The sequence below is a fragment of the Saxophila tyrrhenica genome (genome assembly GCF_035928015.1).
Source record: "Saxophila tyrrhenica strain CCFEE 5935 chromosome Unknown scaffold_11, whole genome shotgun sequence".
NCBI lineage: Eukaryota > Fungi > Ascomycota > Dothideomycetes > Mycosphaerellales > Extremaceae > Saxophila > Saxophila tyrrhenica.
In genome coordinates this window covers 889,117-910,159 of record NW_027041743.1, presented here as the reverse complement: position 1 = coordinate 910,159, position 21,043 = coordinate 889,117, and the positions used below count along the sequence as shown (strand labels likewise).

Genomic DNA, 21,043 nt, shown 5'->3' with positions numbered 1-21,043 from the left:
TCGCCAGGTATTAAAGATCGTGGTGGCTCGCCGTTTCAGCCTGGACGCGACCAAAAGAAGTCGCAGTCGGTTCTGGCCCTCCGTCACACAATCGCCTGCTATCGAACTTGCCGTTAGGTGATACGCTTCCTATTCTCTCGGATAGTGGAGAATCGTACAGTCCTCACATCCTCTCACATCTTCTCGATCAAATAACGTCATGTCCAAAGGCTCTTAGGCGTGTTGTGCTTATAGCCCAGGATACGGAGACTGCCAATTCTTCTAATTGTAGCCAACTGCACCTTCGAGCTCACCAGCAAGAGATGAGCGCAGTGGTGATCTGAGATGAGGAGAGTCTCGAGGAGCTCGAGTCCGGTCCCCCCTGCCTCGTCGGAGGGGTCGATTTTCGATGCGGTTCAGCAGCGCGGCGTGGAAGCTTGATCATGTTGTCTAAGACTATTGAAGTGAGGTTGGTCAACAGGAGATTGGGTTCGCAATGGGGTTCGCACTTACACTGCTGATACTCAACAGGCACCCGGTCGGACTGGGTGAGGGCCACAAGAGGACCAGCCGCCCACTTGATTCCGTGCACCCTCCATAAGAGCCGAAGCTTGCTCATGATCCAAGAGAGCTGAATCTCTTGATAGCAACGTTCAGCGCCGCTGGAGCCGTCTTGCAAGGCCACGAGGAGAGAAATTCCAGCAAAGAAGAGTGACCAGACTGCCTGGTATGCACGTACAAATTTCGATCGCGGATGCGGAGTCAGCTCAACCCCCTCGCCGATGACAGCCGCAAACGAGGCGCATATGTCGTCGACCATGAGCTTGCGAGCTGCAGTAAACACCTCAAGATTTTGCTGGCCGGCTGATTCTGCACTTTTTTCAATGTAAATGGCGCGGAACATGAGGTGCAGTAGGATTCGGATCATTCGATACATGTTCCACCCGCTCACAGTGTAAGGTTGTGTATAGGCGTACGTCTTTATACTCCAGACATACTCAATCGAGCACTGCGTCTCCGCTTTCGGTACCGCATGGTATCTCCAGGACCCTGAAGTCCTTGCGGAGGCTTCCCAACGATCTAGGGCGTTGGTCAGTGTAATCATCTCCCTCATCAAGGTCTCCTTGTTCATTGATGGCTGCGGAGCTGCGATCTCAGCTCGGAGGTTGAGGATTCTCGCGAGCACTCCGTAAAGCTCTTCGACTCGTCTCACGTTAGGGTCGATTTTGTCTGTTTCCAACCATTTGGGCCAATCGAGAAGAAACTCAGGCACAGGGTCGCAGTCCCATAGACAGACAAAGAGGATTTGTGGACGCCAGTCAAGGAACAGTGCTGCTGCCGCGGTCGAGGTGAACGTATCTGGTCCGCGGAGGCGAAGTAGCTCGGTAGCGCCTCTGATATGTGCTTTGTATTGACTCGGTTTGCTCGCGTTGGTGGTTCGATCGGTCGATATCGGTTCATAGAGTCCGAGTAAGAACACCGCTAGCAGAGTACTATCGTCCCTGACATGGACGCTGTTCTCGAGCAGTGGCTGAAGAGATCTAACGGCGTGGGTGTAGTCCACCTGCTCAGCGGTTGTTTGAACACTGGAGGGGGGCCTGGAGCCAATAAGTACGGTCATTCCGCACGCTTTCATGGCATGCATTACCGCGGGGCCTCCAGCATCTTGACGCCCGAGCAGATCGGTCATAAAGGTCCAATGTGCATCCGTGACGCACGCGTGCAAGAACACGTTAACGGCAAGCTGGCCGGCATCGTCCAGAAGACCGACAGGTCCGGGAGCCTGCTCACCGCCCCCATCGTCGTTGAAGGCGGCAAGAGAGTTGTTAGGCCGTCTGGAGGATCGCGAACCTGGGTTGGGCACAACAACGTTGGCTTTCCTTGAGCGATGATGGCCCCGTATACGCTCGTTACTGGATCTGTCGCGAATGGTGGGAGTAGTTGAAGTGCCATTAGATAATCCTCGTTGCGTTGCTGAGTCATGGAAAGAAGTTTGATCGAGAAGGACTTCGTCCAGGACACGCTGTAGTGCAGCTTTTTGTACCCTCACCCCTCGGGATTCCATTCGCGACAGGCTTCGAGCTGAGTACAAATTCGAAATCGTCTGCCACTGATCAGAAGGTGTAGGGAGGAATAGAAGACGCCAACTCCTTGTGCTCTTGTCGAGCACAGAAGGATCGCGGTCTGGAGCTCGGGGCACGTACGTGGCGCTTCGATACACCGTCGTAACTTGGACTGCATCTTGCTTTACCTCACAGCTCAACGTCAGAACACCAGGATTGTTGGGAGAGGAAACACTGTGCTTCAAACGCGTATCAGTTCTGACAAAGGCAATGTCGACGGACTACTTGGACCTGAGATTATACATTACATTCCCCCAAACACACACGATATGAAAGATGTCGTTAATAGTCAGCAGCGTGACCACAAACGGAAGCGAATATCCTCCGAGACGCAGCAACAGCACGCCAGCGTGTGCCGTCTGCCAGCGTCGTAAGGTATGTGTCAGACACAGACAAGATTCTCTGACACAGTCTGCTTACAGACAGGCCAACAGGTCAGATGTGATCGAGGGCTTCCATGCGCCAGCTGCAAGAAGCTCGGCATGCTGTGTACGTACACCAGGAAGGAGAGGCAACCCTCTGAAGGTCGCTCTACATTACCACTACGTCCTCCCGGAAGCAACACCACGATTGCTACCATCCTTGCTCTAAGCCAACCAGGTTTAGTCCCGGACTCTGGAAGACAGCAATCGCTCACTGCTGGCACCAGCGCGAGCCAGGCCAGCTCTCTCTCGCATATTTTCCTGGAGAGGGTGCATCCTCTCACCAAAATAAAAGATGCTTCAGCTGTTTTGATATTGGTATCGGCCAGGGCCGAGGGATCCTGCTTGACTCCCAGCCAAGAAGCATTAGTCTGCGCAATCTTCATGGCGAGTGTGGTCTCCCTGACAGAAGCGGAATGTCAGGAGACCTTTAGCAAGTCGCGACCTCTTGCTGTCTTGGAGTCAAGACGAAATGCCGAAAAGGCTCTCTCTGCTCCCGGAGCCATGGGCTGCTCTGAGCTGATCACTCTGCAGGCTTCTTTCTTTCACGCACTGGCTCTCGGATCCCTCGGAAACTTTGAGGCTGCCTGGTCTCTCTCCGGGCTTGTGAGCCGTGGCGCTACAACGAGGCTCAACAATGGCGAGGCCTTCCAGATGTCAGCCTTCGAGACGGAGATGTGTCGCCGCTTGTGGTGGGCTGCCATGATCATGGATGCTCAATTCGCTGACTCAATAGGCCAGCAACGCAGCGATGCTATAGCTTGCAGTCAGTACGACATGCCATCCGCTATCAATGACAGCCATTTTTTACCCAACATGCAGGAGCTACCCTTGGTTGGGGAGAAGCCTAAGGAGACAATTTTCGCTTTGTTCGTAGCGAAAAGCTTCCAGGTGATGTACTCGATGTCAAGCCCTGGCACCGCTGGCGACGTATGGGACACGCTCGGCTCCGAAGACGTATCATTTGATGACAAGATCTCCCGGATCACGCTTGCCGAGCAAATGCTGGCCAAGGGCATACTCCAGCACTGTAACCTAAGCGAAAGGCTACACTGCTACGTCATAAACCGCGCGAACGCTCTTATGGAGCGAATGTACTTCACGGCTTTCTCTTCCCAAGTACAAACCGGTCAGCCTTCTCAGGACCTACTGGAGCACAGTAAAAGGCTTCTGTCGCTGTATCTTGAAGTGTGCGAGACGAACTGTCTGCATATCTATCGTTGGCATGCACGGAGCGAGTTTCCGTGGCCAGCTTTGACCTGCTTGATCCGACAAGTTCAGCCTAGAGAGGCCCGAATCAAGGACGCAGATTCACAACGGGATATCATCCGGCGAGCGGTGAAAGTAGCGCGTGAGGATTTGGAGGTGCAGCCTCGAGATCTGGAGAACTTGAGGCTTTCGGACTCCCTTGCTAAGCTACTGGACCGGGATCTACGACTCAATCTTACTTGATAAGTGAACGCATATGGTGCCACCTGATATGCTTCCGAGCGGAACGCGAAGTTCGAGCTGAGTACTGGTACCTGTTACCTGCCGTTACCTGCCGTTACCTTCTACAAGAGAGCATCTGGTGCTATGGAGTGCTTTGGAATGCCTTTAGCTGGATCTGGATTCCAAGAAGCCAGTGTATCACTTCGTCTATCTGCCCCTTCCCCGAGACAGCATCTCACGCTAAATGGCAGGCCGGTGTGCTATGGAGTTCAATCTGACGCCCGATACGTGTGGTGTGACATTCTACCAGCCGACTTGGACTTGGAGACGCCTTCATGAACTTCTCTGAAAACACTCTTCTCCATCACAGCATCTCATACTATCGCTTACCTTCTCATACTTTCAACCCGGTTCGAAACTCGGAGGCGTCTTAATGAGCACGTCCCATTCTCAATTGAAGAAAACGAGCAGGATGCGGTGGATGCTAATGAAGCTAACGATGCTGGGATGCTGAGGGTGCGAAGGAGCGCAAAGGTGGCGGTGTAGTAGGAGAACAGTCGGCACGGAAGTGTGAGTGCTGATGAAGTGAGAGACCCGGGGCAAGAGTGGATGAATATGAAGGACGAGGTGAGACCGAACACTGGGGGAATTTGATGATGGAGGAGCTGTATACAGGAGCTGTGCAGTAGGGTGGAGCCGTAACGTGCTGCATAGCAGACTGAAGTGGAACCCACGGTATCTCGCCGATGGTGGGCGAGACACTCTGCTCAGCTCACACCCGCCCGTCTCCAGGCACCACCCCTACAGCATCCTTGTCGACTACGAAACACGCCTTGCCGCGATACTCTGCCTTCTTCAGCATTTCAACTGCCCGAGGGATCTCGTCCAGCCCGCGGAAGATGTTATTCTCCACGTGGACGTTGTGATCGACGACAGCATGGAGCATTGCCTCCGTTTCCGCTTGCGAGGCCATGAACGAGCTGCTGATAGTCAGGTCCTTGAAGATCAGCTGCAAGACATCGACTGGAAGCTTGTCCGCCTGCAAACAATCAGTACTGTGGCGGCTGTACGCCCAGAGAGCAACGAGCTACTTACAATCGCCACCTGGACAAATCTAGCATGATTTCTCGTGATTGCAGCGCCTGTCTCAGCCGCCGAAGGATGGCCGGACAGCTCCAGCACTGCGTCAACACCGGGACCTGCCACTTTTTGTACCTCCTCTACCATTGCATCCCTCCCTTTCCGCGCATCCACAACAAGATCTGCCCCCATCTCCCGGCTCAACGCCAGACCCTCGTCCCTCGCATCGACACCCACAACCTTCAGCCCGAACGACTTCCTCGCAAATTGAATGGCGAGATGGCCCAAACCACCTCCGGAACCGATGATGCCTAACCACTGGCCCTTCTCCAGCCTCGCCTGCCTCACTGCCCTCCATGCCGTCATTCCGGCACAAGCCAGCGGTGCTGCGGTGGCGAACGACATCTTGTCCGGGATCCGCGTCGCCTCCCTACCATCAACAACAAGATACTCCTGGCATACACAAAACGCAAGGGTCAGCATGTCCACCAATATAGAGAAACCCTCCACTAACCTGAAACGCCCCATTCCTTCCCCCAACACTCATCATCGCCTCCCTCTTCGGACAGTAATGCCTATACTCTTCCGGCCCACTGCAAACCTCACACTCCCCGCACCGCCCAAAAGTCTGTCCTGCAACCACCCGATCACCGACGTCGAACCGTTTTACATTCGAGCCGAAAGCGAGAACTGTCCCTGTGCCTTCATGAGAAGCGGTAACGGGAAGCGTGATGGGGAAGACGCCCTTCTGGTACTCGAGATCCGAGTGGCAGAGGGAGGGAACGGCGATCTTGATCAGGAGATCATTGGGTTTGAGGTCCGTTGCCGAGGGGGTTGGGATGGTGCGGATTTGGTGCGGTTGGTTGAATTCGATGATTTGGCAGGCGCGCATTGTTTCTGGCACGGTGGCTGTTTGGGTAGCCATGTTGACGGCTCTTCCGTGTATTAATGGGTGCGGCAAGAATCGAGACTTTGGAAGAGCGGATAGGACAGATATCTAGACGTAGACAACGACTTGAGGATATATCGAATTGTTCTCTTACCTTGCTTGCCCAATAATGATTTTTCAGCCGTTGCCGCGGGAAGGAGAAGTACCTTAATTGTACTCTAAACATGACGCAGTCTTGAAGCCATACAGCCGACCCCGCGCGCTTGCATGCGGGACCCAGGACAGTGGGTACGAAGGTTTGTCGGAGATAATACTCGATACTCACTCTACTTCCAAGCAATAGCGACCGCAGCCTTATCCCGCCTTCCTTCTGTCAACATTCCTTCGCCCCCATCCGTCCTGGAACTGGAGTGAAGTACCGCACAGTGTTCGGTGCGAAAGCCTGAGGAAAATCCACCCCTTCGTCCTCCGCCTCCGTAATGCTGTCGAGTCTGGTCCGCCTTTCAAGCAACGCCAGACCGTCTGCAACAATTCTTTCCTCGGGGTCGATCGATCTCGCTTCCATCTTCTTGATCTCAGCTTGCTAAGTGATGTCATCCATCGTCGAGAAGCTGTTCGGCCGCCTCTCCGCCTCCAGGATGAATGGCCTTAGTTTTAAGATAGGTGCTGCAGCGACTCTCCAATCTGCAGTCTACGCAGTGCCGTTGGTGGTACCGTTCGTGACACCGTTGGTGGTGCCATTAGGGCCATTGGCTTGCTCGAGCTTCTCCTTGAGCCAGGTGTCGGCGGCCTGGAACGTCTTCTTCGTTTCGTTGTTGACGATGTTGAATTCAGCAGCCTGAACGCCAGCGTTGATCTGTACGATTCATTAGCATTCTAGGTCAATCTTTTCGCCAATTCGAGGATCAACTTACCGCACCCCACAAGTTCCAAGCTTTCTGCAGGTCACCTTGAATATCTTCAGCATGCGGGAACCAACCAGAGATAGCCACACGCTTCTCGAATGGTTGGCACAGCTCGTCGAGGTAGCACTTGACAATCAGAGCAAGGCCGATGTCCGGTTCATCGACCAATGGGAGGCTTGCAGCGACGTCGGTGTAGACATTGTTGTCGAGATTTCGGTCGACGACACCAGAGAGCAACATGTTGCAGGCATGCATCTCGAGCAGATCTCGGAGGGCTCCGCGGGTGGCCGCAGTACACTGGTGATACGCAAGCAAATTACGCGAGAGTGGCCCAGTGTAGCCGATCGACTTGTGACGCAGAAATCCTAGACAGGCGACCCGACTGACGAGCTGGATCTGAGCCTTGTCTTGGTCGGAGCCTCTGATCGGTCCTCCAGAGAATGGTGGTACTGGAAACATGACTCTTCTGTCGAGGAGTCCCAAGCGTAGAAGCTCAAATGCCATGAAAATGGCCTCCTCGAGTTCGGTGGTAGCTTCAGGGGACGCGGCGCTGCGGGTACTGACTTCGTGGGAGAACGCAGCTTTCAGCGCTTTGCCCCATGCAGACAGTGTGTGATCCGAGTTAAGGTAGCCTCTGTCATTCAGGAATCGCCAGACAACGTTCGCGCGCAGATCAGCCACGTCGTGGAGCTGGGTGGTCCCATTAACCCTAGGCGTGACGGTCTTCTTGGCCTCTGACGGGTCCGCCAAAGTATTGATTGCGTACGACAGCATGGATGGTGTGGAGCTACCGCCGCTGAGTTGCGACAGAAGCGCACTGTTGACATGCCAGCTCTGTGCGGCTTGCCCGGGATTGGCTATGTCCGTGGTTCCCAGAGGTGTCGTCGACAGCTCGTGCCACCAGCATAGAAGTTTGACGTCCTGCTTCTGGTAGTACCGATTAAGCGACTGTCCCATAAGCGCGACTGCCTGTGCCCTGAGAGGCTTGAGCTTCGTCTGGACAAGGTCTTTGTAGGGTGTGGAGTCGCCTCCATCGAGAGGCGGAGTCTCAAGGATTTCCATCCGTGTGCGCCAATTCAGCACCCTGGGACCAGCCACTCCTCGGCTGAGGTAAAAGTACAGCTCATCCGGCAGACGCTGTCCGATGAACTCGTGAGCATCGCTCGGGCCCTCTCTCCAGTTGAGTGGCTCGACCTCGCCCTCCTCTTTGACGACCACTGGGTACCTTAGAGCAAAACGAGCCTGCCAGAAGAGCTTGTGATAGTCGCCATTCTTCGATCGCAACAGACGGTCGACATCAAAGTTCATGTTCTGCAGCAAGACCCGAGCCGCGATGATCTTCGTGGCAGCATTATCGATATCGAGGTCCGGCAGAAGAGACAGGATGCCGCATCCGGAGATCAGACAGATGTTGGTGAATTGTTCGAAGTCGACCTCAAGCTTAGCGAGGCATTTGCGGACATCCAGCCAGACCACCGAATCTTTCTCCCACTCGAAGCTGAAGATGACCTTTCCAGTCCCGAACAAAAGGCATGAAGCAGAACCTTGCACGGCGTCGATTTGTTCTGTTTTCAGCATGTAGGCCAGTTGCGCAGCTGCAGCATAAGGTGCTGTCATGATATCGACGCCTTTGCTGTGCAGGTGGAACTGCAGGCTTCTGACGATGTGGTAGCTCCTGTACGTACCTACTGTCCGTGAGTCGGGTAGATCACTTGTTGTGTGCGTAATGACATGTTACTCACAAGCTTTGCCGAATTGAAGCACGGCATCCTCACCCCGCCCCTGGTCGTAAATCTGCCACGCCTCGTCCAGTGACATGGACGCTTTCCTGCTCTCCCTGAGAATGCTTGCCCTGTCCCGACATGCCAGATCCAGCCCGTTAAAGACGAACACTGGGTCAATGCCAGCCGCCTTGAAGCCCTCGATACCCTCATCCACGCGGCGCAGAAGGCAGAATGGCTTACCTCCGAGAGCTGGCAGGAGAGGCTCACGATTGCCGGTGATTAGTAGCGAGTGTAGGTAGTCCTCGGCGTCGATGCCGATTCTAGTGTCGTTGAATGTCTCGGGCGTGGACGTGGTGATGACATTCTCGGTGATGGCCCATGTCTTGAACGCGAAGGCATTTGAGCCCATCGTGAGATGCAATGCCGCCCTCTGCCGCGGGTGTAGGTTGTGCAAATGATAGAGTGAGGACTGATGTCTGTTCACGAGCGACTTGTTCTGGTGGTGAAGGAGGGAGAGAGGAGTGCGAAAGAATTTCGAGTGTTGAGCGTGAGGCTCGCAAGTGAGGTCCAAAGAAGGCGCGTGGAGAGGTCAGATTGATTTAAGGTTTCGCACCCCTGCACCTGCCAAGCGACAACTGCTGACCCGAGCACAAGAGTAGACGACGGAAGGTAAGGTAATACAGAAATGTCAAAGTGCCATAGCATGTGCTCTCACAAGACAGCTCTTCTGCCGGCTGCAAAGATGCTATGGTACATGTATGCTCTATTCGCTATGACTCCGGCCCATGCATGCTGACAGCGCCGCTCTACGATGCCTCGCTGACCCTACAACTCCACCCATCACCGCTCAACAGCGGAAGACTGGCGCCCAAACACCACCCGAGCTCATTACCCTGGAGCTTCTTCGCGATCTTGACCTGCCGATCGATCGGCATCTCGTACCCAGTATTCAGCAGTGCCAGCATGAAGTTGAGGTCCAAGCATGTCTCCGGCCTGTCCTTCAGCTGATCGACCGCGCCAGGTACGACCTCAAAGCTCTTCCATGCATCCACGCCCTGGCACACGCGGGCTGTGAGGTCCTGCAGATCCCTCAGGGTGAAGGTCTCAGGCATGCCAAGCTCTGAGGTGCGGTCGTAGAAGAAAGACAGGAGGTAGAGATCTTCACGTGCAAACGTCTTCTCGATGGAGGGCTGGTAGATACCGCCGAATGCGCAGGGTGCTAGGGCACACTCGGCATCCTTCTTGAGCGCCTTTTCAGCGAGCGCTCGGCATTGCGCTGGGAAGCCGCTCGATGGCCCGGTCATGTTGACTGTGACCACGGAGCCCAGCTCGTGATTTTCGCCCATCGGGACCTTAACCTCGCCAGTTGTCCCCGCTGCAAGGCAAGGGTTTGGCACAGGCTTGTCCAGCCATGCTCTCGAGCTCGGGTTACTCTCGTGCAAAGTCTGCAAAACACTGCGATGAAGGGTATCTCGAGCCTCCATAAGACCATAGCCAAGGTATGAGTGTTGGTAGAGCGAGAATTGCCGACCGCCGAAGTTCAGATCGTATTTATGGTCACCCTCCTCCATCTTGTCTGGCATGCCGCCGTCTGCTGCCTGCCTGAATGTCGGCTCGAAGACAATCTGCGTGCTTCCACCTCCAAGATCGAAGACAGCTGCCGTAGGAGTCTTGTCCGGTCCACCAATCTTGCCCAGCAGGTAGTTGGTCGTGATCCAGGCATATACGCCCTCGAATTTCCCGTCCATTACCTCCACCCCACCCTGCTCCCCACTGACGACAGGGAAAGGATACACCATCTCTAGTCGTGTCCTGACAGCCTTCAAGATAGCATTGCTCTTCTCCGTCCCCAGCTTGCGCAGCCCAGCCGTAGCCTTCACCGCGACAGGCGTACAACTCCTGATCTTCTCGGGCACATGCTTCAGCGCGACATCCAGCAGCACATCCAAGCTCCTCGCCGCGCCTTCTGCATCACTCCCATAACTGCTCAGTCCGCTCCCACCCTTCTTCTTCGCCGTCTGCTCAAACACCTCGTCCTCCAACTCCGGCGTCTGCCCGCAGTTATTGAACCTGTAAACGTGTATCCTGCTCCCTGTGCTCCCGGCATCAATCATCAACGCATACTGTATTAAAGGCTTATCGCTCGAATAACTCCTCGTGCATCTTGTCGTCGCTACCGACGAATCGCTCGCAACATCTCCACCCGGGAACTTCCCGACCCCCGGTATCCGCGGCGAAACATCGCTGGCTGGTGAAATATGGTAGAGGACGAGAAGAAGGAATGCGATCAGGCACCCGGCCTTGAGATAGCGTGTTCGCTGCGACTGATTCATCCACGCGGCTTGCACTTTTTCTTGCATTGGTCGTCCACTCGTTGTGTGCCGGTCTGGCTTCTCGAAGCGATCGTGGCTGGGGAGTTTGTTGACGGAGGAGCGACGGCGCGGTTTCGAAAGGTTGCTCACATACGACCAGGCGGATTGCGGGTTGGACATTAAGCGTGGTGAGGAGGTGTGACTACTTTCATGGGCTCCAGCATGAAAGACCGGAGCGCGAGCGATCGGTATCGCAGAATGAGTGGCAAGATTCGTGGAAACGTGCAAGTTGTTCTTGAGGTATCCCTCCTGCCTTCGACAACTTCCTCACGAAAACGCGCAACGCCCCTAATCGGGCAGGACCCTTGCCAAGCCGATTCAGGGTCACTTAGCGAGAGCACCAATTCCTTCAATTCTGTGAAGATCGTATGTTCTTCCAAACCACCCGCTCCGGACGCGACGAATGAACCATACTACTATGAAGAAGACAGCACTTGGGACTGGAGATCTGCTAAAGCTATCCTACGACCTACGCACCCCTGGAGTAACACGGTGGCGAGACTCGACTGCAATGTTGGCTTACAACAAGAAGATGCTCGCCGACACCGTTCACCTAACAGTGTTGAGGGAAGCAGACAAAAGGCATGCGGTTCGCGTTCATATGGTACTACAGTGCTACAGCCCGCCAGTCCAGGCGTAGTCAGAAAACTCCCCAACCGCTGGCACGTGGCCGGGAACGCTTAGAATCTCGTCTGGCTCCAGGTCGGACTCCAATCGAGCATTCGAGGGCGAGCTCGTTATCAACAGCTTGAGGACGCAACGGGTCGACATTCCACTCAGCTGCCTGGCAAGCTCTATCATATGGTCCACCAGGTACTCCATCTCTTCTCGCCAATTCGAGTACACATATTCCGAGACGTTGTCGAGGATGACATAAAGCAAGACATCGTCCGGCAGCTGGAGGACGAGACCCTCGAAGATCCGCCAAAGGCTTGCCATGTCCGGGTCATCTAAGGCCTGCAGCTCTCGGAAAGCCTTGCGCGGGTCTAGGTCTTCGTAAGCGGCCACAAGCTGACCTGTTATGCTAAGTAAGAGGCCGGCGTGACTGGCGAGCGCATCCTCGTTCGGACGAATGTGCTCTCCACAGAAGAAGGCGAGGGCAATCACGGCGTAATCCGGATTGTCTCCATTGCGCATGCTTGCCCACGCCGTCTCTCCCACTTTAGCAGCGAGGAAACTGGGTGCTATCGACCGGTGCATCGTAACTTCTGTCTCGTCGATGAGCAGTATCCGCCGAGACAGTTGCGAGAGCCATTCTGACATTTGAAGCTCTGCTACGAGGTAGTGAACACGGTCGTGGACTGTACGATCAGCGGTCCATATGGCATCTAGGCTCGTTGCCAGATCTTCCACCGGCACTTCTGGCTCGTATTGCAGCTCACGCAACAGTGCGGCACGAACGTCGGCTCGTCGATATTGAGAGGATCTGCCAGGCGCGCGGCTCTCCTTGATCATTGGCGGAGCTGGCACCCTCTCTTGAAGCGGCAGACGCTTGTCAAGCTGGCTGTTGAAGCTTGAAAGCATGTTTGCGTAGAATTGTTCGGCCATCTGCTTCATGGCTCTATCCCGTTCGGCCTGGTAGCCCTCGAGATGTTGGACCGCTGCCCTGACCTCCTTCGCAACAACCGAATTGGTTCGCTGGTGCTCCAGGCTGAGCTGCGTCATCATTCCAACAGTATTCTCCTCGATGACACCAAGTTTGCCATGCGCGCAGACGTCTGCGATTTTGTTGAACCGATCCGAAGTCTTCCTCACTCTATCAAGGCTTGCTTCAAGCTCATCGGCGTATGTGTCCTGTTTCAGAAACGCCCGGAAACTCTTCTCTGAGGGTCTTCATCAGCAAGTCCCTGCTACTCATGTTTGTCCGGACAACACTCACTAACGGCAGAGCTCGTGAGTTCGCGGACGATGAGCTCCAAACTTTCAAAGGTCATGCTCATCAGACTTCGACCACACGCATAGAGCTGATCATCTTCGAAGACGTCCAAGTTCTTGTCAACGCAAGACAGTAACGTTGGTAATTCCATCAGTGCATCACTAATGAACTCGCGAACAGCTTTGAGCCTGCCGATGGCCTGCTTCAATCAGCAAATGCATGTGGCTATCGGCTGATGCCGTGCATACCCCAAAGATCAGCTTGAATCCGCCACACAGTACTGAGAAGTACTCATTCTGTGTCGGTAAGATCTCCAACCACTGCCGGAATACAAGACTGCTGTCGCCGAACGCTCGAAGTTTCTCGTTGACCTTGGCCCATACTGTTGTTCGCCCTGCGCGGGCTTTCTGTATGTTTTCAACGGCTTCCATTACTTCTGGCCAAGTGTGCTTGTTGTTCAGAGACAACTTGACATTGGTCTTGTACTCTTCCTTTGCATTATCTTGGTATGTTTGAAGGGCATCCAGGAAGCGCTGTTGGTGCTGCTTTACTTCTTTGTCTGCATTCTCTCTATGCTTCTTGTCAGCTCGACTAGTTGTGTATCCGCAAGATGCTGCTAGCGGCGACAGCTGGTTCTGGAGCACAACGATGCAACCCGGACCTACTTTATCAGTATGTTTCTCGCATCTTCACGTTGCCAGCCCTGGGCGACCGCCGACTGCACCAACTAGTCAGCCGGGAACACTTTGCCTCCAGCTCTGGTCTGAGTATACCTGCTGAGTAGCCTTGCACATCGCTTGAACGAGCGGATTCTCATCGCTCCCGGAAACGCCGAAGCCGGCTCTGAGGAGGTATGATCTCGTCGCGGCATCTTTGGACTGCTGCGATCCACGTCTGGTGTCGAGTGCCAGCGCTGTGGGAGCCATGGCGGGCTTGCGAGAAGGTCTGTGGTGGACTTTAATGGATGGAGGTGATGGACGTCCTACATTTCCCTTGACCAAGCGTTTCGTGCATGATCGCAGGCAAGCAAGGCTACATAGCTGCGCCCCAGTTGAGCTCGAAGCTCGGCTCATTAGTCTTCAGCCGCAAGCAGGCAATTGTTTTGGTTCTTGCAGATGGAGAGGCCAGACTGCTACCACCTACCAATGCCCTGCCACCGTCAATACACTATGGACGAATCGACGTGCAGCTCGCTCACCCCATGCTTGCTTCAGCTCGGCTGGAACGGGCAGCTCGCTCGTCGGCCAGAAGCTTGGCCCGAACGACACATCCCATGCTCCGGAGATGAGCATCACTTTTGGACGTTAACGGTGATCAACTGTCTTGTGCCACACAAAGAAGAGATCTGAATGACTGGCATTGCAGGCAGGTGGTGCAGGTCCCTGACTTGCAATCTAACGAAGCTCTCGTAATGCGAGTAGGACTTTGCAGGCCAACATTGCGACGAGGCTATGCGACTAATTCGTACCATGCATGGCGCCAGACGCGTTTGGGTGAAGAAAGTCGAAAGCTGCAAGCCATCCAGCACATGCTGCAAACAGACGGAAGCCATACCACCTGTTCTCGACAAGGCTGGCAAGGCTGGCATCCCCTTCGGCCACGAGCCTTGCTAAGAGCTGCGCAATACTTCTTCCTTCTCATGCCTTCTCAGGCTGAGACTCCCTAGGATCTTCTTTTCTGCACATTTGATACGGCCAAGCACCGCGTGTACCATTCTTTGCCATTACCATCGTGATTACCAGAAAATGGAGAGCGCTGAAGAAAGCCCACAGGTAAATGGCGGTTCTGCAGACCCGCCCGGCACCTCTGATGAGGCGGAGAACTCCACTGGTGGGCCTGGCGAGGGACCGACCGTCCAAACAGACCATGCGAAATCCGAAGGGGCTGGAGCCACGAATGGAACCTTGGCGGACAAGCAACCGGAGAGCCCTGTAGACGGAGCGGCACACTCAGTCGTCGATGACCAGAGCGCGGCGTTGATGGAAGAGCTCAGTGGGTGCTCACGAGTGTGGTTTTGACAATGGTATACTGACGGCTGCTGTTCGTGCCATTCAGAATCTCTAAGAGCGCTCCTCAAAGCCAATGGCTCAGAGTTCGTATGTCCAGACAGAACACAAGCTTACATGAGACTGACGCAACCTCCAGACCTGATATTCTAGTGCCTGAGAAGGAAGAACATGAAGCCCGACTAATGAAGATATCGTACGACAAGTTTCGACAGGTGAAACGATGGCCATTGGGAGTGTGGGGCAAGGCACCCGATACAACAGCTCTCCTGCTGTCGATGGATGGCGCAGAGCATGGCATCAGACGTGCGACTGATACTGCTCAAAGAAACCAAGATTCTAGCGACGCTCCGTTGGCAGAAGGGCTGCCATCAAAGGACGCCACGGATACAGTACCAGAGATACCGTTCCGATTGGTTTTCAATGACGAGGACTGGCCCGAGCTGATGAAAGCAGTGACCGGCTTCGACATCTCTTTCAAAGATCCAGTTCACGTTCGGCCTTTCAAATATCTGTTGGCTTACGAGAACAAGATCCGGGCGGCCCTCGAGAAGTGCAAACAACATGACCTCCAGGCTGCTTCAACCGAATCAGCAAGCGGCGAGGCTGAAGATGCGGGTAAAGACGATGCCAATGCCACAGAGTCAAAGGAAGACAACACTGAAGCGGCAGGCAAAGACGGTGCCAAAGCTCCAGAGCCGGCAAACAGCGACGCTGATGCGGGAGTCAAAGACGATGCTAAAGCTTCAGATTCAAAAGAGGCATCTGCAGCGCCGAAACCCGTTGACCTTGGTGGAATCGAAGCCACACCTCGAAGACAGGCTCTGCTTCAGCTGCTAGTGTCATTCATGGACGTCGAAATGAAAGACATACTTGATGTGCGGAAACGGGTCGCTGACAGAACACTCTCAGAGATCTCCTTCGAGTATCTGCTGCACCTTTACAAACCTGGTGACATTATCCTGAGTGGCGCAACCTCGGATCCGGATGCTCGTCGTGCGTATCGTGTGTTGTCTGTCACGGGCGGACGACCGTACTTCAAACCCAAGTACGATGCTGGGATAAAGGAGAGATCACGTTCTTTCCGAATCCACGAGAGGAGTTTCATAGGAGCGCTCGAGGTCGACAAAACCGACTCCATCAGCATAGGACTCCAAGGTAGAGCGACAAGGATGACTCCACTGGTTATCGACTGCTTCTACCTCGACTTTGACGGGACGAATTACGGACCCCGGCCGATGAGATTTATCATTCCCGAGTATCGAGGCCAACGTAGAGTAACGGAACTGGACGTGTACCCCGGCGAGTTCGATCCAACCTTTGCTGATATAAGGCAACAATTGCGCTCTCGGGGGGCAAAATTCATGGAGTGCGTACAGGGTGCGCACAAGGAATACGATGGAGACAGTCTTGAGGATACTCTGATCTTTACCGGCCGTGCCAACGAGAAGGTGGCTAGTCAAAAGGTACTTTGCACGTTCCCACCCATCAGAATCATACTGAACGTAGCGCACAGGTGGATTGCGAGTGTATCATCGATCACAAAGCCCTGTTCTCGATTCTAGAAAGCATCGACCTTCCTGAGAGCCCGGGCAACAAACTTGGATTCAATTCTGGTGTCATTGCTACGCCAACGGACTCGAACATCGCAGAATGCTTTGACCTCGTTCACTGCTCGGTGCAGGGATGCGTTAGCTGTACTGACACCTTCGATGACAATTCGTTTGATCTGACAGAGCGTGACGACTTCGTCACAGACTCTGCACTCCTGGACCTGACGACTGACTTAACCGATGAGCATCTGGAGCTGCTCCCACTGCGAGTGTACGGGTATGCGTTGAAGCATCGAAACTGGTTCGCTCTTAACCTGCTACACTGCAAGGAGCCGAGATGCATCCGGAACGTTGATGCGGCAAGGAGCGCCTTCAAGGATCTCGTTCTACCACCAAATCACAAGAGAATGATCAGAGCACTTGTACGGTATCAACTCCGCGAATTCGAGGGTTCCACTCGCACCCAGCAGCCCAACGCGAAAGGGACTCACTTCGATCTTATACACGGGAAGGGAAGAGGCATGGTGTTGCTGCTTCACGGCGTGCCTGGTGTGGGAAAGACAAGCACCGCTGAAAGGTGAGTACCAGTGTGTAAAAGGCTTCCCCGAGTCGCGACCGAGCTCCATGCGGCGCTCTGAGACTCAATACCCGCTGTCGGTGGTTTGGAGACACTTACTAACCCTTCTACCTATCTGTTCTTTAGCGTTGCTATCCAACTCAAACGACCATTGCTGCCGATTACCTGTGGTGACTTAGGCACCGATGCCGGCGAGGTCGAACGGAATCTCGATTCATTCTTTGCGTTGGGCAACAAGTGGGGATGTGTCATCCTCCTCGACGAGGCGGATGTGTTTATGGTACCAAATCGATGAGGAAAACCCTGCGATTTATGAGACATTCGCTAACCCTTTTGCCTGTCTGTTTGCAGGCAAAGAGAACGACTGGCGATCACGCACGCAATGCGCTGGTATCTGGTAAGCATTTCCTCCAGCAACACGAGGATTTCTGACTGACTATGCGCGTAGTATTCCTCCGTCAGATGGAGTACAATGCCGGCGTCCTGATCTTGACCACTAACAGGGTCGGCGAGTTCGATGAAGCCTTTGTCTCCCGGATACACATGAAACTCCACTACCCCCAGCTCCACGAAGACTCTACAATGGAGATTTGGAGAATGAATATTCGACGACTGAAGGACTCTGGAGCCGTCCGACTGAATGAAGACAAGACCATGGCCTTTGCCCGGGACTTCTGGCGGCGAAACAGAGCCACTCCCGACCGCCAATGGAACGGCCGCCAAATCAAGAATGCCTTTCAGACCGCCGTGGCGTTGGCCTACTACGAGTGGGAGGGCTCCGGCAAAGACGGACCTCCGAAAGATGGACCTCCGAAATTGAGGGACCGACACTTCGAGGACGTAGCAGAGACCAGTCTGCGCTTTGACGACTACATCGACAACACCTTTGGCACAGTGATACGCAAGGACGGCACAAGTCGAGGAGGTTTTGCCAACGACCTGTCGAGAACGAAGGTCCGCAGTCTGGATGTCGACGACCACCACACTCCCTCGCCTGAGCCAGTGCGGTCCACGAGACGCAACGAACGGACACTCGCCAAGGTGAGTGAGGCTCGCGAGGCCAGGGTGGAGACGAAGGTCGAGCGGCGAATTGGTGAGTAGTGCTGCCTCGCATCAAGTGACAGAAAGACAGCGAGCTAACATCGGACAATAGACCGGCTCAAGGAGTCCTCTTCGACGCCCAAGGGCGGACGCAACGTAAAGCGATTGCCGGAGTTGGACGACAGTGATGAAGAAAGGTCTCCGCTTCAAGGAACTACTGCGTATGATAGCGACAGTGGTTCTGGGGTGCGCGGCGGCGCTCAGGAAGACAGTGATGAGGGTTACGATTGATAGGCTGTTGGCCAGCGGGCTCACCGCGTGGATTTCAGAGTTAAGTTTGAATGCGATCTTCATATGGGTTGCAGAACTAGCGAGTGTAATTCGGGGACGGACGCTGCGACAATGACATTTACCACTCTTCCACAAGAAGAATGTACTTTCCACGAGGACAACACCGATCCTCCTAACCCCCCGCCTGAGAAACGATCACAATCCATGGACCCTCCTCTGATGATCCTGCAACTTGTCCCTGCGATTGAACGGTTTACGTCCGTCGCGTTTGCATCCAGTAGCCGTGTATAGGAAGCTGCCGACTTCATGAGTCTTCATGTGGCGCTCCAGTTCGTACTTGCGGTCGAAGAGCTTGTCGGTGGTGCAGCCAGCGACGCCGCATTTGAGGCTCTTTGTCGGCTGGCGGCCAGGACAGATAGCGTTGACGTCGTTGCAAACGATCACGTTGTCTTGAAGCTGGCTGTCGCTGGTGGTAGGGAGGGCCTCAAACGCATGGGATGACGTTTCGGCCCGAGTGTCGAGTTTAAGCCTCATCACGAGCTCGTCAGTTATTAAAGAAAAAACCTCACCCAACCACCTCAGCCTCCTCAGAGGAAGGTAAGGCAGCCAGAGCATCGTCCAGCCAGTAAGGCCCGTTCCAGTAACGAGGCTCCTCGTCGAGCCCTTCGAGATTGTAGGGATCCATGTCTGGTGTGGTTGTTGCGCTGGTGTGGCGTAGGGCGACTACAGTAGCGTGGTTCGGACGAAGGCAGCTTTGAGTAGAGCTGAGCTTGAGGGTGGGCAAGAGAGGGTCGGGATGTACGAAAGGCTCGTCAAACGGGACCTGGGGTGTGACACAGCTATATGCGCTTTCGCGGTGGAAGAGGGCGACGCTAGTGATTGAGAGAAGCCTCATAGAAGCGCTCGAAGTTTCTCATTCGTCAGTGAGGATTGCGCATGCAACATCTGATGCTAGCGAGAGAAGAGTAGAAACACCAGCAATGCTGCATCACGCCCTTCACTCACTCCACAAGCTAGTCAATCGCTAGCAGACGATGAATGTGCTCTTGACCATCCATCGCACGGCATGATTGCACTCGCTTCCTCACTCCCATCATGCTCGCTTAAGGGGTAGGTGTTGGTATCGCAGGAGTCCCAGGCGTCACAGTCATATACTTATAGAAGGGGCACGGATCTTGATCAGCGCCCTCCCACCCGCAAGTCGGGCTGCATCCGTTGGGCCCGCAATCTTCATCGAAGGTGTATTCGCTTGGTTTCTTGGACGGATCATCGTCGGGATCGCAGTAACTGATGACCAGGTTCAAGGACGGTGCCGAAAAGAACGCCTGCCCAGAAATCGGGGTATACAGGGTTACATCTACCCTGTTAGCGGCGGAGTAGTCCATGCAGTGTGTGAAAAGGCTGGTGGCACGGTCGGCGAGATCGACGGTTGAGACAAAGGTGTCTTCGTCACCGTCATTACAGACGTAGAGGCCGCTAAAACTAGTATTAGCCTCGTGCCTGGGTGTATAGAGGCGAAGATTCTTACCTAGTGCCCACGCATGCCAACCGAGAGCAACTCTGACTTGGTGCAAAAGTGGGCAGGGGGATTCCTATGGCAGCATTGATTACGCTGTCTGTAACGTTGCGTATCGCTCTCTCGGTGTCCCCCGTGATCGCTGACCCCCACAGCCCGCAGGTGACATCCCCCCCGAAATCCAGGTCCCTCTTGCTCATGCCGTTAGAGCTGGTATGGCGTACCTGAGTCGGGCTGGCATAAATAAGAGTAAAGACCGCTGTAGCCCACAGGGCGGTGTTCCGTATGCAGTACATGTCGTCGAAGGTGTGGAAGTTGGACGGGAGGAGGAAGAAGGTCGCAGTCCCGCTGAGAGTGAGTTGTTTGTAGACCGGGAGTTTGCGATACAAGGCCAGGCTATAGCATCTATATACACGCTGCACAGATGGATCCGCATCGATGAGGGATATTTCGGGCGACGCCCATCCCTCCTTCGGACATGGTCGAGCATTGCAGGATGCTATTCCTGAGCATCGCTGTTATGGATAGACGCAAAACGCGATCCGCCTTGTGTTTGAAATCGAGAGGTATCCTACAGGATCTGACGCCAAGCGGAAAGGAATGTAGGTCAGTTCCAATGAGATCCTGCAGAGATGAGATGAGGTCGGCTGTTTCACTCATTCGGCGCCGACAAGGTTCCGGAGCAGACGGGGCTCCGAGAGCTTGAGGGTGGGCAAGAAGAGGTTGCATGTGCGGGAAGCTCCTCGAGGGGGCTTCGGGGTGGTTGTTAGGCTATATGCGCTCTTTGGGTGGAAGAGGACGACGCCAATGATCCACGTCTTCATGTCTAGGAGTCGGATCATGTGATTCGACGGCAATGTTTGGCGAACTGCAGCAGGGAGCATAGCTTTGGGCTGAACATTGGAACGTTCCTTCTTCAGGCGCTAGCAACGAAGTCGCCCGCAGACTAATGAAAGAAGAGTAGCAACCAAAAAAGACGCCGTACGTGGCCCCGAAGGACCCCGAAGGACAACGATAGCACCGGACTACCGCGCTGTGCAATGCAGAGTCCAGTGCTAGGTAAGTGGCATGCTTGAGCGCCGTCACCACGACAAGGTAGGTATGCCAAGAATTCTTTTGAGGAAGATGGAGGGCTGAAGCCAATATATACGGCTCTGCGCACCGACGGGATGGAATGTGTATTAGCGTGATATGGACAACGCGGCTTTCGGCGGGCGAGGCGGAAATTTGCATGTGATAGCGGCTCGTCCGTGAGGCC

The 21,043-nt window shown here is 54.5% G+C and overlaps 8 protein-coding genes across 8 annotated transcripts; 2 read left to right on the top strand and 6 right to left on the bottom strand.

Moving 5' to 3' along the window:
• Positions 1 to 289: 289 nt before the first annotated feature.
• Positions 290 to 2,044, bottom strand: LTR77_007423 (uncharacterized protein; the record flags this gene model as incomplete). The annotated part of the gene is made up of 2 exons (XM_064804660.1): positions 290 to 435; positions 493 to 2,044. The coding sequence occupies 2 exons, from the start codon at positions 2,042 to 2,044 to the stop codon at positions 290 to 292; spliced, it is 1,698 nt and encodes a 565-aa protein (XP_064657430.1).
• A 334-nt stretch (positions 2,045 to 2,378) lies between these two features.
• LTR77_007422 (uncharacterized protein) lies at positions 2,379 to 3,976 on the top strand (the record flags this gene model as incomplete). The annotated part of the gene is made up of 2 exons (XM_064804659.1): positions 2,379 to 2,477; positions 2,525 to 3,976. 2 exons carry the CDS (start codon positions 2,379 to 2,381, stop codon positions 3,974 to 3,976), a joined length of 1,551 nt encoding a protein of 516 aa, XP_064657429.1.
• Positions 3,977 to 4,727: 751 nt separating this feature from the next.
• LTR77_007421 (uncharacterized protein) lies at positions 4,728 to 5,960 on the bottom strand (the record flags this gene model as incomplete). Its single annotated transcript, XM_064804658.1, has 3 exons — positions 4,728 to 4,994; positions 5,051 to 5,488; positions 5,550 to 5,960. 3 exons carry the CDS (start codon positions 5,958 to 5,960, stop codon positions 4,728 to 4,730), a joined length of 1,116 nt encoding a protein of 371 aa, XP_064657428.1.
• Positions 5,961 to 6,615: 655 nt separating this feature from the next.
• LTR77_007420 (uncharacterized protein) lies at positions 6,616 to 8,962 on the bottom strand (the record flags this gene model as incomplete). The annotated part of the gene is made up of 3 exons (XM_064804657.1): positions 6,616 to 6,780; positions 6,839 to 8,514; positions 8,572 to 8,962. The coding sequence occupies 3 exons, from the start codon at positions 8,960 to 8,962 to the stop codon at positions 6,616 to 6,618; spliced, it is 2,232 nt and encodes a 743-aa protein (XP_064657427.1).
• Positions 8,963 to 9,359: 397 nt separating this feature from the next.
• GDA1 (Guanosine-diphosphatase) lies at positions 9,360 to 11,045 on the bottom strand (the record flags this gene model as incomplete). The annotated part of the gene is made up of 2 exons (XM_064804656.1): positions 9,360 to 10,623; positions 10,678 to 11,045. 2 exons carry the CDS (start codon positions 11,043 to 11,045, stop codon positions 9,360 to 9,362), a joined length of 1,632 nt encoding a protein of 543 aa, XP_064657426.1.
• A 495-nt stretch (positions 11,046 to 11,540) lies between these two features.
• LTR77_007418 (uncharacterized protein) lies at positions 11,541 to 13,727 on the bottom strand (the record flags this gene model as incomplete). Its single annotated transcript, XM_064804655.1, has 5 exons — positions 11,541 to 12,748; positions 12,805 to 13,000; positions 13,050 to 13,371; positions 13,467 to 13,519; positions 13,575 to 13,727. The coding sequence occupies 5 exons, from the start codon at positions 13,725 to 13,727 to the stop codon at positions 11,541 to 11,543; spliced, it is 1,932 nt and encodes a 643-aa protein (XP_064657425.1).
• Positions 13,728 to 14,546: 819 nt separating this feature from the next.
• Positions 14,547 to 18,269, top strand: LTR77_007417 (uncharacterized protein; the record flags this gene model as incomplete). The annotated part of the gene is made up of 8 exons (XM_064804654.1): positions 14,547 to 14,793; positions 14,857 to 14,893; positions 14,947 to 16,273; positions 16,324 to 16,937; positions 17,064 to 17,217; positions 17,289 to 17,334; positions 17,386 to 18,030; positions 18,091 to 18,269. The coding sequence occupies 8 exons, from the start codon at positions 14,547 to 14,549 to the stop codon at positions 18,267 to 18,269; spliced, it is 3,249 nt and encodes a 1,082-aa protein (XP_064657424.1).
• Positions 18,270 to 18,464: 195 nt separating this feature from the next.
• On the bottom strand, positions 18,465 to 18,954 carry LTR77_007416 (uncharacterized protein; the record flags this gene model as incomplete). The annotated part of the gene is made up of 2 exons (XM_064804653.1): positions 18,465 to 18,798; positions 18,839 to 18,954. The coding sequence occupies 2 exons, from the start codon at positions 18,952 to 18,954 to the stop codon at positions 18,465 to 18,467; spliced, it is 450 nt and encodes a 149-aa protein (XP_064657423.1).
• Positions 18,955 to 21,043: the final 2,089 nt, after the last annotated feature.